The sequence below is a fragment of the Odontomachus brunneus genome, unplaced genomic scaffold, assembly GCF_010583005.1.
Source record: "Odontomachus brunneus isolate Ranch 3 - 2012 unplaced genomic scaffold, Obru_v1 Obru_scaffold_337, whole genome shotgun sequence".
NCBI lineage: Eukaryota > Metazoa > Arthropoda > Insecta > Hymenoptera > Formicidae > Odontomachus > Odontomachus brunneus.
The window spans coordinates 5,036-22,557 of record NW_022639787.1 but is presented as its reverse complement, the minus strand read 5'-3'; the positions used below and the strand labels follow the sequence as shown (position 1 = coordinate 22,557).

At 40.9% G+C, this 17,522-nt stretch overlaps 1 protein-coding gene and 1 pseudogene across 1 annotated transcript; both read right to left on the bottom strand.

Annotated features, from left to right (window-relative positions):
* LOC116853498 overlaps nt 1-520 on the bottom strand; it is a 43,557-nt pseudogene extending 43,037 nt beyond the window's left edge.
* A 16,038-nt stretch (nt 521-16,558) lies between these two features.
* LOC116853499 (transcription elongation factor A protein-like 5) lies at nt 16,559-16,942 on the bottom strand. Its single transcript, XM_032834630.1, has one exon. The coding sequence runs from the start codon at nt 16,940-16,942 to the stop codon at nt 16,559-16,561; it is 384 nt and encodes a 127-aa protein (XP_032690521.1).
* Between the last annotated feature and the right edge of the window lie 580 nt (nt 16,943-17,522).

Genomic DNA, 17,522 nt, shown 5'->3' with positions numbered 1-17,522 from the left:
TCTCCATTTCCAAGTCCTTTATATCCTTTTTTAATTTCCTACATCTTTCCCTGTACTCCGAATCTATCTCCTTATCTTCCGCCTCCTTTTCCTCCGCCCATTTTCTCCATTTCTGTTCCACCCCTTCCAGCCTTTCCGTCCTTAACCTAAATACTTTTCCCATATCCTCACTGTACGCGACCATTTCTTCCTTTGCCCTTCTGATGTTGTCTTTCTCAGTCCTGCTCATTCTTTTGCTTTTCCCCGTGACCTCCTCGATCAGCTCCGCACTATGTCGGAGGTTTGCCAACCGATCGAGGATAAAGTCCCTATTCTTTTTTTGGTTACCAGGGTCCGGCCATGACACTACTTCTTCCTCTTCCCTATCCGTTTCCATGCCTTCCTCTCTGGCCTGGAAGAGAGCATTTTTTATCGCAGTCTCGATTCTCCTTGCGAACTCATCCTTTCCATCATCCTTCTCATCCTTGTCCACATCCTCTCCCTCCTTGTCCAGCTTCCTTCTCTTCCCCCCTCCTTCCATTTTATCCTTTCCCTTCCTATCAGTCCCCCCCCTCCCCTCGGCGGTTGCAACACCCGCCGGCGCGCCCGCCGTTGACGCGCCGGTTTCTTGTGGCCCATAGTCCATTGACGACACGCGGGTGCCTGGGACCACAGCCCCCCCGCGCCGGCCCGACGTACCCGATCCGCCGGAGATCATCTCGTTCTTGTTTGCCATCATGATTTTAATGGGGGGCTTGACGGCGGTTCCCCAACCCGGGCGGCTTTTAGGGCCGCCCCCCAGGGCGGTTTGGCTCAACAGAGCCCGGGAGCCCGCCCTGCCCCCGCTGTGGATCCCCGGTGAAGTATTCACCAAGGATCTTACTACTCCCGGGCGCAGCTGCCCACCCGGGAGGCCGGTTGCCGTACTGGCATAAGGGACCCGACTGCCCCCGCGGTGAGGTCGGTTCACCCGCACCGGCTGCCCTAAGGACAGTCGGGCGCGCTCGCCTCCCTCTGAAACTCCCGGGCGCCACTGCCCACCCGAGAGACCGGTACCATACTGGCATAAGGGATCCGGTACGCTCCCCTGCTGTAGGCGCCATTGGGCTTCCCTCCCTCTCTGAAGCGAGAAGGAGGGGAGCCCTCCGGCTCCTAATACTCATGGGCGCAGCAACCCACCCATGAGGGCCTTTTAGTCGCCTTTTACGACACGCAGGCCATACGTTGGGGGTATTCTTAACGTCCGCCACCCACGCGGACAGCACGTTTTTCACCCGTGACGAACTTACCGTTAAACGCAATGTTCACTTTCACGTTTACGTGTCTCTCCATTGCATCCCGTATGCTCTCGAGCACCATAGTCTTTGCATCCTCGAGAAATTGGCGAGGTTCGATGTGGTTCGCGTTGATAACAATTCCAGTTAGTATGCGGTTATCGAACGGGGTATCGATCTCGCACCAAACGAGTGCTGCATCTCTCGTTCTGTGTCCTGCACCCGCGTGAACGAAACGTATGTGCAACGTATTTTTTAAACCCTCGAGTTGCGCGATTCGAGCAATCAATGACTGTCTAATACCGATCGATAATCGCAGTCGTTTAGCCCGACTATGTTCTTCCAACAACTCGAGGCACTCGTCACACTTTTGCACCCACGCGTCATATTCGTCTCGCGAACTCAGTCGAGCGGACTGCTCCTGCAGTTCACGTTCAACTCGCGCGAGTTCTTCCATGTTCTCACAAAAACGCACTTTCACAAATTGATTGTTTTGATTTTTTATAGTCACTTTCTTCTAGTATCCATTCTTCTTTAGGACGGCCTTAGGTGCATAAAGGACACAAATTGCATGGAAGTATTTGAAACAGTGGTCCTTTGTAATCTGTACAAAATCTTCCGTCTATCGCATCTTATATCTCAATTAGATGCTTCCGAACTGCATACATATGTGTGAATAAATCAGTCACTCGCAACATATATGAAGTACATAATGCTAAACTACCTCTACTAGAATAATAAAAATATATATAGCACATTTTTGTACGTCCATTCAGTATTGATTTCTGAATTATGTATTAATTTATCAGTTCTTTCCATAAATTGGTCATTACAGTCACTATGATAATCACTGTCATCTGCGAGTATATGTTCTTTATCGGAAGACTCTTCATCGAGTATTCTTTCGAAATTGTTGTCCACTTCCATCACTTTGGAAAACTCTTCGTCGTTGTTGCCATTTATCGGTTGCACATCCATATCATTCATTTCTTCATCATCTAATATTTCTTCGACTGGAAGATTATCACCCATTATTAACTATATCCTATATGCTCTTCTATTCCGCATACAGACACACTTAAAAAACTTTTTTATTTTTTCTTGCTGTCGTTGGTATAGTCTTCAGCAAGAACTTATTGCTCGCGTTCGATGTTTGTCATTGTCTGATGGTTGGACTAAACGCGCGCTCAAAAACCTTCCTGATTTTATATGTTCTATTTTTCCTATGTCCCCCCTCCCAAAGTTTTCCAAAGAAACTCAAACTAAAGTCCTTGTGTCACGCCCTATCTGAAAAATATGTATATCCTTTCACCTGCTACAACTGTAGAGAATTCGTTATCAGCAGCCAGATTAAACGGCGCTCTACAACATGTATAAATGCGGTGCCATACTGCTCGTATCCTGAGACACAGATATGCTCTGACTGCAACGTTGTACATATTTGGAGATTGGGATCAGCGTAGGACCTGTGTCTACCGTGGAAATAATCCTCGGTGACAATTATTAGTGTTATACAAAATTCTTTTTTCGGGGGGCTGTTGAAGATAAAAGCTAAAAGGATGTCTCTTTTTTACTTCTTATCAAAGTATCTATGTAAGCATACATTAGGTAAAATTCTTTTCGGGAACCGAATGTTCTTCTCAAAAGGTCTCGAATATTCTAAAATATTCTAAACGGGACAAAGACGGAAGGTCGATAATATCAGTTAAAAATTATAACTATGCCGGTAATAATATATTGGTAAAAAATACCAGTAATAAACACTACATATCATTTTCTCTTGCGCTGTAATGCATCATGGCTGACATTGCTTCATCGACATATGATTGCTTAATTGATTGGCTACGACGCTGTGCCATGGATTTATTATCTAGTTTCGGAAAATGTATTAATATATGTGTTAATAATTCTGAAGATGAATAAGAGAGGGGATAAAAAATGTTGGTGGAGGACTTTGTCTATTATATTAGTAAGATTTAGACTATGGTTTCGTCAATCGTTCTGTATAGACGACGTTCTGTGGTAGTTCCCGAATACAGTAAAAAATCAAAATGTACGGTGCTGAGGTGAACGCTAAAAACGCAAATTACTACTTGCCCGTTCAACATGATGACATTCCACCGTGCAAGAAAAGATTTGAAAAGTAAGTATCAATGCAAATTTTTTTATGCACATTTAAATTATTTTTTATATATTTAACTTTTGTTATATTTTTTATAGTATTTCGCAACCACGTCATACTGCTCGTATCCTGGGACGCAGATATGCTCTGACTGCAACGTATAAATATTTGGAGATTGGGATCAACGTAGGACTTGTTCCTACCGTGGAAATAATCATCGGTGACAATTGCGGTAATCAATTAATATTACCTACAGAAACTTGGAGGAAGCTGATGGTAAAACGTCTCGATATCCGACGGCTTCTGCAAACTGACAAACCATTTCCGCTGTCGATTCAAGATTTGGTAGTGGAATTTTGTAAGATGCGCGATTCCAAAATTATTAAACTTACATTATCTAATAAGTCTTTATATTTGAAACCTGCTGCTATGAACACATTATTTACTTATGAAAATTGCATCGGTCATATGTATGTATGGTTGTCTGAAAATACGCATCTCGTTAGTATAAAATTTCGAAGTTTTGTAAATGTTCTTCGAAAGAAGAACATTACTGAAATATATCATGCAACAAAAGCGATATGTGAAAGCAACGACTATGACTGTGAGTCGCTCGTTGATTGCGAGTTGCTAGCGTGCACCTTGGAAAATATTATGTATGAGGCTATGAAAAAGTGAAATAACACTCTGAGAAATATATATTACTTTATTAAAAAAGTATATCTATTTTTACTTCCCTTCCTACCTTTGAAAAAAGAAATATCTGTGTAGGTATGCGATAATCTCATACATTAGTGTTAGACAAAATTCTTTTTTTCGGGGGGTTGTTGAAAATAAAAACTAAAAGGATGTCTCTTCCCATCAAAGTATTTCTATGCAGACATTAGTGTTAGACAAAATTCTTTTTTTCGGGAGGGGCTGTTGAAGATAAAAATTAAAAGGATGTCTATTCCCATCAAAGTATCTCTATGCAGGCATACATTAGATAAAATTCTTTTCGAAACCGAATGTTCTCCTCAAAAGATCTTTCTGGAATATTCGAGAATATTCTAGAAGACGGCGCGCGGGTGGCCGGAGGTGGGGGGGGAAGGCGAGTGGGTGGCGCGGCCCGCTTACGAACCGCTGCCAACAGAGAGGGGGAAGGCCGCGAACACGTCGAAAAGGGGAGGATTGATGAAATGGTCAATTATATCGATATTATGTTAAAAAATATGTGGAAAGATATGTCGGTAAAAACAGATCGCAGGGTCGATAAAAATTACTAATTATATCGGTAATAATATGTCGGTAAAAAATAAATATGTTAGTAAATATAAATATGTTGGTAAAAATATAAATATGTTAGTAAAAAATAAATATGTTGGTAAAAATACCGATAATATGTCGGTAAAAAAGAAATGTCGGTAAGTCCCCTCTCCTGTGTGACGTCAGCCCCCGCGCCCGCAGTTCCCCTCGCCCCGCACCCCCCCTCAGAGGATTTGAGTTAGAACCCGCCTAGTATACCTACTCTTTACGTATAATACAACGCCTCACACTACAACGAAATATACACCATTTGAACTGGTATACGGGTACCAGGCAACTATACCATCATCTATATTAGTAACGCCAAAAACCACATATAGCATCGAGGATTATGCGCAGGATATAAAACAACGGCTCCGAGCAACGAATCAAATAGCCCGGGAGCACGTTAAAGAAGAAAAAGCAAGAAGTAAGAAATACTACTATCGAACAGCTAATGGAACTGTAATTGACATAGGCGATCAAGTATTATTACATGATGAGACAGTACAACGAGGAAAGTCGAAAAAACTAGACTCTATGTAGATAGGACTCTACGAAGTGATGGAAAAACACGCTAACGAAAAACACGCTACACAATAAAACGTGGCCAACGAATACTTCGCGTACACGCAAACCGGCTAAAACTACGTCTAAAAAATTAAAATTGTAAAACGATAAACTCACCTAAGAAGGCGAATAGCCCTGCCACGGCTACATAGCATTCGGACTCGAAGGATAGAACGAGAAGCCCCCACCTGGAGCAAGGGCTGCAATTCTTCCCGAACTGCACTTCCATCCCCATGACCGGTAGGAGGACGACGCGCCTCCGCACCGTAATATTACAGGCGCAACATCAAGCGACTGGAGATGATCAGAAAGTATAAAGAAGCCAGAACAAGCCGTACAGTCCCACTAAATAAATAAATAAAAGAAAAACCGTAAAAACACCATACCAAAACCGTACGTAAACGAAAAATGCATAAACTTTAAAAGAAAAGAAAACATGTTACACTAGTGACGCGCTGAACGCAACTAAAAAAAGTAGCCACTGGCAAACACACACGCAAGCAAACAAACAGTTTATAAAAGAAAAGAAGGAGACAGTTTTATCCCACGTGAAACGCGATAGATACAGAATCAAATACTTACCTTACATTACACGAAAACACAATTTTAACTCCTTTAAAAGGAAAAAATGCTTGGTTGCACTCAATACATTACACACAACAATCACGTATATATGATCAGAATAAAAAATATCAAAACAAGATAACAAAAACGGGAATAATTACACTTAGACGACAATGTAAACTAACCATAGGTGTTCCGGACGGCCGTTGGGTGTCCATGAGGAACGGGTACGGCGGACGGCCGAGCCCCAGGCGCCGCTCAACTCGCGGTCGCCGGCCTCTCGCCGCCAGTGCGCGCCGTCGCCGCGACGCGGCGAGCGCGTCGGCCGGAGCCGCTTCTCGCGGTTATTTCTCGCTTAGGCGCCTATATAAGACGCCGCGCGAGACCACTCATGGCTTTTATGCCTTTTGCCTGTTGCCAGCTTTGACTGCACATCAGATATTCTTTTACGCTCTAGCTAGCTTCAAATCGCGTTTTTGAGTGCGCAAGCACGTTGGGCACTTGCCTCACCAGAGGTATACTTGCATATCTGCATCGATCTTCACTGCCTTTAGAGTGTCGTCGACACGTTGGCATTTGTGTTTAGATTTCGGCCATTCTACACAACTTTTCGCAGCCCTATAGAGTGCGCCTGCACGTTGGGCTATTGCCTTTAGAGTGTCCGAGGACACATTAGCATCTGTGGTACGAAGTGTATGGTAACTCCACAGATCTCTACCTTCTCAATACGATCGAGGATTGAGAGAAGGCTTCGCGCGATCACTTTGGATTACCTGGACGCCTCCACCGCGGTGGACGTCTCGCTTCGCGACATTTCCCGTATTGCATACCGGGCATCAGCGCCTACAGACCTTAGTTACGGTCAGGCTCACGACTCCGCGCGAGTCATCGTTTCATCTCTCAATAGCCAAGCTCGCTATTGCTTCGCTGCCAGGGCCGCAGCTCTCAAGCGAGGCACACTCACTATTACTTCCCTGCAAGAGGCATAGCGCTCTCAACAGACGATCGCTGGCCTAAGTCTACTCAAGACTCCTACGTCGTTGCATCCGCGACTCCATCCGCGAGGAATATTTACTTCACGTCTCGACGAGACTTAGCATTCGTCACGCACTCGGTATTCTCAGCGCACGCTTACAGTCTCGTGTACGTCAACGTCAGACTTCGGCTCGACCGCGTACGCGATTCAGAGTTACGTTTGCGTTTAGGCTCTCACGACGAGGCATAGCATTCGCCGCGTGCGCGACGGTTAAAGGCGAGTTCAGCTCGCCTGTTTATCATCTTTGATTCAGCTTCGGTTGCTCCCTCGCCAAACAGAGCTGAATTCCATTCGGACTCGGTTCCGACACTCACCAAAGGAGACAGACCAGGGTCTTCATACTCTGAGCGACTATCACCCTCCGAAAGGGGGAATCCTTCCCAGCGCGGAGGCGCCGGGCATCTCCACGCGGGCTTTATACTGAGCCACGCAGTGCTCTTATACCCAAGAGCGCTCTCGCACTTTCCTCCCACCACCTTACGAGGCTCCTGAATAGGAGAGCACGACACATACTGGCGCAACTGACGATAGTAGTCGACGAACGTTCGACGGCATATGACCAACCAGCCGCTCTAGACCTCAGGCCGTTTGAAACAATAGGAAACACTATAACCTGACAATCACATCGGAAAACACGGTAGAAAATATAATTTACACTGCGCCCAGCGTAACAGTATTTATAATTTTAATTGTAATAATATTCATAATGAGAAAAATAAAAAAGGGAAGAGACCCACCAGTCATAGTAGAACGCAATAGCCAGCGAAATATAAGAACACGTTCAAAACCTATAATAACTACAATTCCTGCGCTAGTACGCAGGCACAGTTTATACGCATGAGGTAGAAATAGTACACGATTATAACCACATTTATATGAAAACAAATGTTGTAACACAAATACGGTATAATAAAATATAAGTACAAACGATTGTAACCATAATTGTTAGCGGGAAAAAATGTATATAGAATAAGATTGCGAAAACCTCGCTAGGCACTCCGTTTCTTTTCCCAAGGGGGGAGGGATGTTATAATCGCGAACAGTATTAGCGCTGTCGAAACTCTTCATGAGGAACCGTTTCGATTGCGCCACAACAAGGAAGCGGATGTGCAAGTGCTGCACTAAACACCACCTTGCACATTCCGCATTTCGGACCTCGAGTCAAAACGCACTAAATTATTATCAAATATGGTAATCTCCTTGTCGCCAGACACCCCCTCCAACAGGAATAAACAATATTATGAAAGAGCGGAGAAGACCTCCGGCGACAGCTTTTATACCTCGGTTTCTCGCTCGCGACGTGCGTACCTGTCGCACCTCCCACGTATAACTCTAAGTTTCGGGAGTTAATAAATAAACTAAATATTTTGTATAATCAAGACTATTTTATTTCACTAACGACAGCCGTTGGCTCTCCCACCGCCACACACCACCCTGCCGCGCCCGTGACATCGATCTCGAATCTTTATCTTCCTCGCACCCCAGCTACACGGGGCACGACACTCCTGTCAGCACCCGACAAACAGTTCCAAACCATAATTGGTTTTCCCGTCTTTCCCAATAAAAATTCCAACGATAATCCCAGATAACTCTGGGAAATACGGAACCAAAAACCTAATCCTCAAAGCATAAGCAGCCGGACCTTATTCATAAAATCAAAAGAAGCCGCCAGACAACAAACAAAAATATCCATTATAATTTCCAACTTGCATCATCCTCTTCCGTCCTATCCAAAGATTTCCTCACTACCTTAAAATCCTCTAAAAACCACCTCTTTTAAACGTACGGTTTTCTCCACCCACAATCCCAGCCAAAGAAATCTTAATCCTATTTTCTCGCTTATTACTGGCTGCAACATTACCCCATACTTTCCTCCTTTAACGAATCCAACACTTAGTATCCTGAAATTTCACATTTTTCCTACCAAACCATCCCCAGCTGATACTCTATAAAACCACGACCCCGTGCTGTGGACTTCACTTCTTCAATATATATTATTTATTGCACAGTCACGCACTCTATTTCTTCAATACACATTATTCATTATACATCCTACACTTTACACTCGTCTTTTCTCTTACTCTTCGAGTTCTTATCCGGCACTTATTTGGCATCGAACACTGTCATATATATTCAAGTATTCATGTACATGGGCTTCTGCCACGTCCGAGTGATATATTTCTTTCCTCCGCGCAAATTCTCTATATTTTCGCGAGTCTTGTGGGAAACTTATTCCAATCAAGTTAATGTAACCGCGCCAAGCTTGGAGGATCTCTTGAAGTCTCACCGCCCACGCATCGATCGGACCCATCGACTATCTTCAACTTACATTTAGGTACAAGGTTATAACCGAAAGTAAGTTCTACAAGTTTTTTTTTTTTGGATCTTTTCTTCCTCTCTTTATCATTTCCCCCTCATTAATTAATCGCTATAATTCCGGTGGATCGGATCACCAGCACAGCGATTTGCACGCCGCTCTCCATATATTGGGGCTATTGCCCTTCGCCACCGATCCCCCTTCATGGGAAGCCCTACGGCGAATAATTAGCAACGATTTGGGACGATACTTAGATTCAGACAATTTACCCCTCTTTCCCCTCCATCTGCTGCCACTCACACCTGATCCGCACTCTCTCCCACCACCTCCATCTTCTGCTCCATCTCTTCCACTATCTTACTCCCCATCGCCTTTACCCGCCAATTATCCGGATGACTATATCTCTTTCACCCACACGCCATACATACTCACACATTTACACACACTCACATACAAGCCCATAATTTTTTATTATTACTATATCCTTTCAATTTGTAATGAACCGCGGAGGATAAAATTGTAACGAGCCACAAGAAATAAATGTAACTAATTAGGGTTATCTAAAATTCAAAATTTCAATTTTCATTCCAAATTTTATTTTTATTTTCCAATCCCCTTTCCCTTCGATTATCTGCTCTTGATCCGTCCCGCGATAAAGAAATTCGGCTCTCTGGTCGGAAAAGGATCACTCGCCGTACGTCGACACGCATGTAAAACGACTCTTCTGAACTGACTTGGTCACTGACTTGGGCGACCTGCGTGTACGGCCGAGGCTTTTCGTCACGTTGCGTTCTTCTCCAGGACATAACAGCTGTAAAAAGTTGTAGGAAAGCTGAAGCAAATACTACAGAGAAATTGTTTAGTATACAGTAAAAATCTCGCAGTTAATTTGAACATCTCTCAATAGTTTTCTTTAGTAAAGTAACTGAAACCTTGTACAACAACAACATAATTTTTATAATATATTTTCGACACTTAAATATCAGTTTATGTTAATTTTAAATTAAATTTAGGTCTCGTAATTGATTTTCTCACTATTTTCACATTAGAAAATTTACTCAGTACTGGTCGGAACGCAAACTAGAAAACTGCAGATACCTCCAGGTTTCTAGTGTAACACCTTAGCTGCTTCTTCAACTGATAATAAGTGTTTTTTATTATCCTCATATGCAGCCAAAGCAGTAATTTTATTTTTTATAATATTATTCAGTACAACTACATAAATAAACTTTTTAGTCCAATATTTCATATAATAAAAGAAAAATCAGAGATATATATGCGTATATACGCGTATATAAAAACTATAACTTTCTGAAAGTAATTTTTCCTAAGGGATAATACAATAAGAACCAATATTCTACACTTGTACGAAATATAAACGTTAAATATATTAACAGGCCTATTTTCGTGTAACGTCTACGTAATGTAACAGTTACGTGTAACATACGTAGGCTGCTGGAAAAGTTTCTGCAAACGATATTAAAAAAAAAAAACATGTAAAATTCGGTAAATGGCTTTATTATTTTTCAAAGTATTCGCCTTTAAAATCGATACACTTTTGCATACGCTCGAATCAATTTTCGAAGCATTTTTTCCACTCTGAGGCTGTAACCTCAGAAATCAGTGTTCGAAATGCTTCAGGTGACACAAATCGTTCACCACGCATCTTATGTTTGATATTTGGGAACAAAAAGAAGTCATTAGGTGATAAATCAGGTGAATACGGACAATAAATCATCAATTCGACATTTTTACTGGATAAAAAATCAACGGTTTAACATGCTGTGTGACAGGTGGCGTTGTCATGATGAAGAATGATGCGACGATTTCGGTTTGTTCTATGCAATTCATTGATGACTTCTGGCAAACAAATTGTTGTATACCAATCAGCATTTACAGTCCTTCGATCCTCTAAAGCCACGGTTGCCACATGTCCAGTATAACCGAAGAAACAAGCAATCATTTGCTTAGCAGCACTGCGTGAACAAACAACTTTTTTTTATTTCGGTTCATTTTGAAATACCCAAATAGTGGATTGTTGTTTACTTTCCGGCTCGTATGAATAGATCCACGTTTCGTACCCAGTAAAAATGTTGTAGACCAAATTTGACCGACCTTGGTTGAATTTCTTGAGCATTTCTTTGCACCATTTAACACGAGCCTATTTTTGAGCTTCGGTCAAATTGTGAGGAATCAAACGACTGCAAAGTTTCCGTACGTTCAAGTGATCATGCAAAATCGTATGTATTGCTTTCCTGTCAATGCTCAAGGATGTCTAAATCTCGCGGTATGTCACATGCCGATCTTGCTCAATCATTTCACGCACAGCATCAACATTAGTGGCAACAACAGATGTGGATGGACGACCTTCACGAAATTCGTCACTAAGAAAGGTGCGTCCATGCTGGAATTCGGCAAACCAATTATAAACAGTCCTATTGGATGGTGCTTCATCCTTAAAAACCAAATGAAGTCGATCGATGCATTGTTTCGGAGTTAGACTACATTTGTAATCGTAAAAAATCATTGCCCGAAAATTTTCACGCGAAATTTCCATTTTATCATAAAATAACTTCTTTTAAAATACTGTACAAACAAAACTAGTTGTCTGGATACAAACTGTCTGAATTATAGGTTAAAAACGTCTAATTTTACGGATATGATAGTAGCAGAAGTAGTTGGCACCATTGGAAGTACTAGATTGCAGAAACTTTTCCAGCAGCCTACGTATAATTTCATAATAAACTATTAGATATACAACTTTGCTTCCGCCGTTTTTTTCCGAAATTCGAGGCTTTATTGTAAAAAACTGGTTATACATTTATGATTCAAAGTATTGTCCATCGCTGGTCACTACTTTCTCCCATCTTTCGGGCAGCGTACGAATCCCGCGTCGAAAAAACTGGTCATCTTTTGAGGCGATCCACGAATCGATCCAATTTTTTACTTCTTCATAAAACCGGAAGTGCTGGTCAGTCAGGCTGTGTGCCATTGATCGAAACAAGTGATAGTCAAAGGAAGCAACGTCTGGAGAATATGGCGGGTGGGGTAGGACTTTCAATTTTAACGTTTCCAAGTATGTTTTGACCACTTCCGCAACATGGGGTCGAGCATTATCATGCTGCAAAATCACTTTATCGTGTCTCTCGTTGTATTGTGGCCATTTGTCTTTCAATGTTTGACACAAACACATCAATTGCGTTTGATACCGATCGCCTGTAATTGTTTCAGTCGGTTTTAACAGCTCATAATACACTACATCGAGCTGGTTCCACCAAATACAGAGCATGACCTTGGAGCCGTGAATATTCGGTTTGGCTGTCGACATGGAAGCATAGCCGGGAACTCCCCATAATTTTCTGCTCATGGGATTATCGTAATGAACCATTTTTCGTCCCTAGTCACAATGCGATGCAGAAATCCCTTCCGTCTTTGCCTTTCAAGCAGCTGTTCACAAGCAAACAAACGCCGTTCAACATCTCTCGGCTTCAATTCGTACGGCACCTAATTTCTTTGCTTCTGAATCATTCCCATGGCTTTAAGGTGTTTTGAAATGGCTTGTTGAGTCACTCCCAATGATCGTGCCAATTCTTCTTAATTTTAACACGAGTCTTGATCAAGTAATGCCTTCAATTCTGCATCTTCGAAAACCTTCTCTCTTCCACCGCTATGCCGGTTTTCGACGTCAAAATCACCGTTCTTGAACTGTTGAAACTACTCACGACACGTTCTTTCACTAAGAGCATCCTCACCATAAGTATTTGAGAGCATTCGATGAGCCTCAGCCGCAGATTTCTTCATATTAAAGCAGAAAATTAAAACCTCCCGCAAATGACGAGAATTTGGCTCGTAAACTGACATTTTCAATCGAGAATAACTTTATGATGCAAACACAAATCTACTAATGTTTCTATGGGGTTATTTTGACAGATGCCCAAGTTTATTGTATGACGTCTATGATCTATTTATTTCGACCACCACTTACCGCTAAAGCCATCTATAGAAAAACGGCGGAAGCAAAGTTGTACGCCTAATATTAAATATAATTTAATCTCATAATATCACCAACATAACAAATATGATGGACAACCAACTAATTCCCCTTTATTTTATAAATTACTTAATTTATTAAATTACTTTAGTTGTAGTCGTACGACATGGAAAACACGTATCATAAATTTTGTGACCAAAATAGCACGGCTCCATCACGTACGGCACAGTAAAGGTTCATTCTTTTATATTCGTTGATACTTTGTATCACATTATATACGAATATATTGATGTTTTCCCTGAATTTCAATTGTATTTTTTAAATATTTCAGTGAAAAAGATTTTTGATGAAACGTTTCACAAATATTTCTGAATTATTTCAATGTTATATTTTAATATAATTTTCAAGTGACCTTTCGGAAAGCTTTTTGACAGATGTGCTGTGTGGGATCTTATGTTATCTATTCTACGTTTGCTATAAAGTTAATTTACTAACGCTTGTCGAGAAGTAATAGCAACAACAACAAACACGCATTAATGCCTTACTGTAACGAAGAAAACAATGACTCATGATGTTTTCCACGTCGTACGACTAAAACTAAAGTAATTTTATAATTAAGTAATTTATAAAATAATCGGGAATTAGATGGTTGTCCGTTATATTTGTTGTGGTTTTGTAGGTGATATTATGAGATTGAATTATATATAATAGTTCATTATGAAGTTACATGTTACACGTAATTGTTACGTTACGTTACGTAGGTGTTACACAAAAATAATGGCCTGTTAATATATATATATATAACGTTTATATTCCGTACAAGTGTAGAATATTGGTTCTTATTTTATCATCCTTTAGAAAAAAATATTTTCGGAAAGTTATAGTTTTTATATACGCGTATATACGCATATACAGGGTGTTTCATTTTAATTTCCCCAGGCGAATTACTCAGAAAGTAAAGAAGATGAAGAAAACTTAAATACAAAAGTTGCAGAGTTTAGAGGGGAACATAAAACGGTGACCCTGACCTTGATCATGGAATAAAATTTCGAGGTTATTTGAAGATCCAGTTGGTTTTTTAAGCGGAAAACTCTGTTTCTGATCACGGAAGTAAAAAAAAGTAGCAAATTCTGCGTTCAGTTATGTATAATATTACGGGGTCAAGTTGACCATTAGAGGTCACTCCAAGATCAAATATACTTTTCATTTAACCTCTGTAGTTATCCGTGTTCTAAACAATTGTAAGTACAATATTTACTAGGTTTAACAGGAGTACTTGTCGGTTAACTAGATCTTGACCTTGGGGTCAAATTTTAAGGTGATTTGAAGGTAAAGTTGATTTTTTAAAATAGAAACCCTATTTTTGACCTCAGAAATGGGGAACTATCTGGCTACTGAAGGCAAGATTGAGGACCATCCGACCAGTGAAGGCAATATGGAGAACCATCCGGCCAGTGAAGACAAGATCGAGGACTATCCAGTCAGTGAAGGCAAGATGGAGGACCATCCGGCCAATGAAGGCAAGATGGAGCACCATCCGGCCAGTGAAGGCAAGATGGAGGACCATCCGCCCAATGAATGCAATATGGAGGACCATCCGGTCAGTGAAGGCAAGATGGAGGACCATCCGGTCAGTGAAGGCAAGATAAAGGACTATCCAGTCAGTGAAGGCAAGATGGAGAACCATCCGGCCAGTGAAGGCAAGATGGAGGATCATCCGGCCAGTGAAGACAAGATATGTTATCATGTTGTGAGATCAAATTGACTCTTTAGTACAAGGACAAATTAATTTCTTATTCTATCAAGTAGAAGTGAAAATACAAAGAAGAGTATTCTTAATGTCAAAAATAGAAACGTCGAGTTGACACATACAGGTATATTACCTGGATCATAAGAGTCACCGATATAAAGTGGAGTCAATGTAATGAATATTCTCGCCGAAAGGTTTTGTTTCGACAGAATTGCTATCGTCACAATTTAGCCAAATATCAATATCTATTTCTTACTTAATTTTTCGTGCTTAACTAGTAGGGAATTTGTTTGATTTGCATATTTAAATAAAGTTCAGTTGTGTTTAGACTGTTTGGACTCACTATTGTGCTGCGTTTTCATAAATAGGTTTGGAAAAAAGCCATCATCTATTTTCAATAGAATATAGTAAATTTATTAACACTAGTACGTATATTTCGGAGTAACGAGTTTGATTATCTAAACAGAAGAACATAAATTTTTCATCGATACCAATCAAATTTTCAAAAAAGAAAAATATTTATTGGATCCATACATTTTACTGGACAGATAGTAGAATTATTAAAATTTATCACGCTTACCATGGCCGATGACTATCCACCGACTGAGATCGTTGATATGATAGCTATGTGAGGTGCGTATAGTAATAACACCAGAGCAGCTGCTCGTCGGTATCGTAAGGTTTATCCTGAACGACGACATCCGGATCACAAAACAATTTCACAATTAACAAATAGAGCACGTGAGGGGAACATGTTACCTAAACATTCGAAGAAGCCTCGAAATATCGATGATGCCATTAATGTCACAGTTCTAGGTATAGTGGTTATGAATCCACGAATCAGCCAACATCAAATCAGTCGAGAATTAAATATATCTCCTGCCACTCTCAATCGAATTTTACGTGCGAATCATTTTCATCTTTATCACATTTCCATCAATCAGGAACTTTCTGAAAATGATAAAATTATTTATCTAAGATTCTGTAGATAGGCCTTAAAACAAATATGCGTTAACCTTTCATTTTTCCTTTATATAATGTTCAGCGATGACGCTACCTTTAAAAGCAAGGGTGAAATAAACCGACACAACAAGCGTTATTATTTCCAGAATAACACACTAGTTTCGCCACGTTGACAACCAACATATATGGAAAGTTAACATTTTTTCAATGGTAATATTACCAGTGCAGCATATGAAGATATGTCAAAAAATAAGTTACCAGAGATGCTACGAGAGATCAAGATGTAGTGCAACGAATGTGGATTCAGCATGACGGCACATCAACTCATTATTTTCGGAATGTTAGAAATTATTTGAACGATGTATATTCTCATCCTTGGATTGGTAGAGGCGGTCCCATAGTATAGCCACCCAGGTCACCAGATCTAACGTCACCGGACTTTTTTGTGGGGTTATGTAAAAGGTATAGTGTATAAAACAGTGCCTACCACGCCTGAAGATATGCAAGAGCGAATTACAAGGGCATGCCAAAACATACCAGCTCATATCTTACGAAAAATCATCGATGCATTTGAAAGAAGAGTGCGCTTACATATTGACCAGAACGGTGGTATGTTCGAACATTTACTCTAGAGGGATTATCTTGTGTTTATTGGCCGGACAAGCCCCCATCTTATCTTCCCTGGCCAGATGGTCTTCCATTTTGCCTTCACTGTGCCGGATGGTTCTCCATCTTGCCTTCACTGGCCGGATGGTCCTCCATCTTGCCTTCACTGGCCAAATGATCCTCTATCTTACTTGCACTGGCCAGATGGTCCTCCATCTTGTCTTCACTGGCCGGATGGTCCTCCATCTTGCCTTCACTGGCCGGATGGTCCTCCATCTTACCTTCATTGACTGGATAGTCCTCCATCTTGCCTTCACTGGCCGGATGGTCCTCCATCTTGCCTTCACTGGCCGGATGGTCCTCCATCTTACCTTCATTGACTGGATAGTCCTCCATCTTGCCTTCACTGGCCGGATGGTCCTCCATCTTGCCTTCACTGGCCGGATGGTCCTCCATATTGCATTCACTGGCCGGATGGTCCTCCATTTTGCCTTCACTGGCCAGGTAGTACCTTATTTCTGAGGTCAAAAATAGGGGTTTCCATTAAAAAAAATCAACTTCACCTTTAAATGACCTCAAAATTTGACCCCAAGGTCAAGATCTAGTTCACTGACAAGTGCTCCTGTTTAAACCTAGTAAATATTGTACTTACAATTGTTTAGAACATGCATAACTACATACATAAACAAAAAATATATTTGATCTTGGAGTGACCTCTAATGATCAACTTGATCCCGTAATATTATACATAACTGAACGCAGAATTTGTTACTATTTTTATTTCCGTAATCAGAAACAGAGTTTTCCGCTTAAAAAAACCAACTGAACCTTCAAATAACCTTAAATTTTATTCCAAGATCAAGGTCAGGGTCACCATTGTACGTCCCCCTCTAAACCCTGCAACTTCTGTATTTAAGTTTTCTTCATCTTCTTTACTTTCTGAGTAATTCGATTAGAGAAATTAAAATGAAACACCTTGTATATCCCTGACTTTTCTTATATTTTTGAAATATTTCGACTAAAAAGTTTATTTGTGTAGTTGTACTGAATAATATTATAAAAAATA

Bases quoted from the DNA above. Each gene is read 5' to 3' on its own strand.
- LOC116853499 (XM_032834630.1), bottom strand. From the start codon at position 16,942: ATGGAGGACCATCCGGCCAGTGAATGCAATATGGAGGACCATCCGGCC.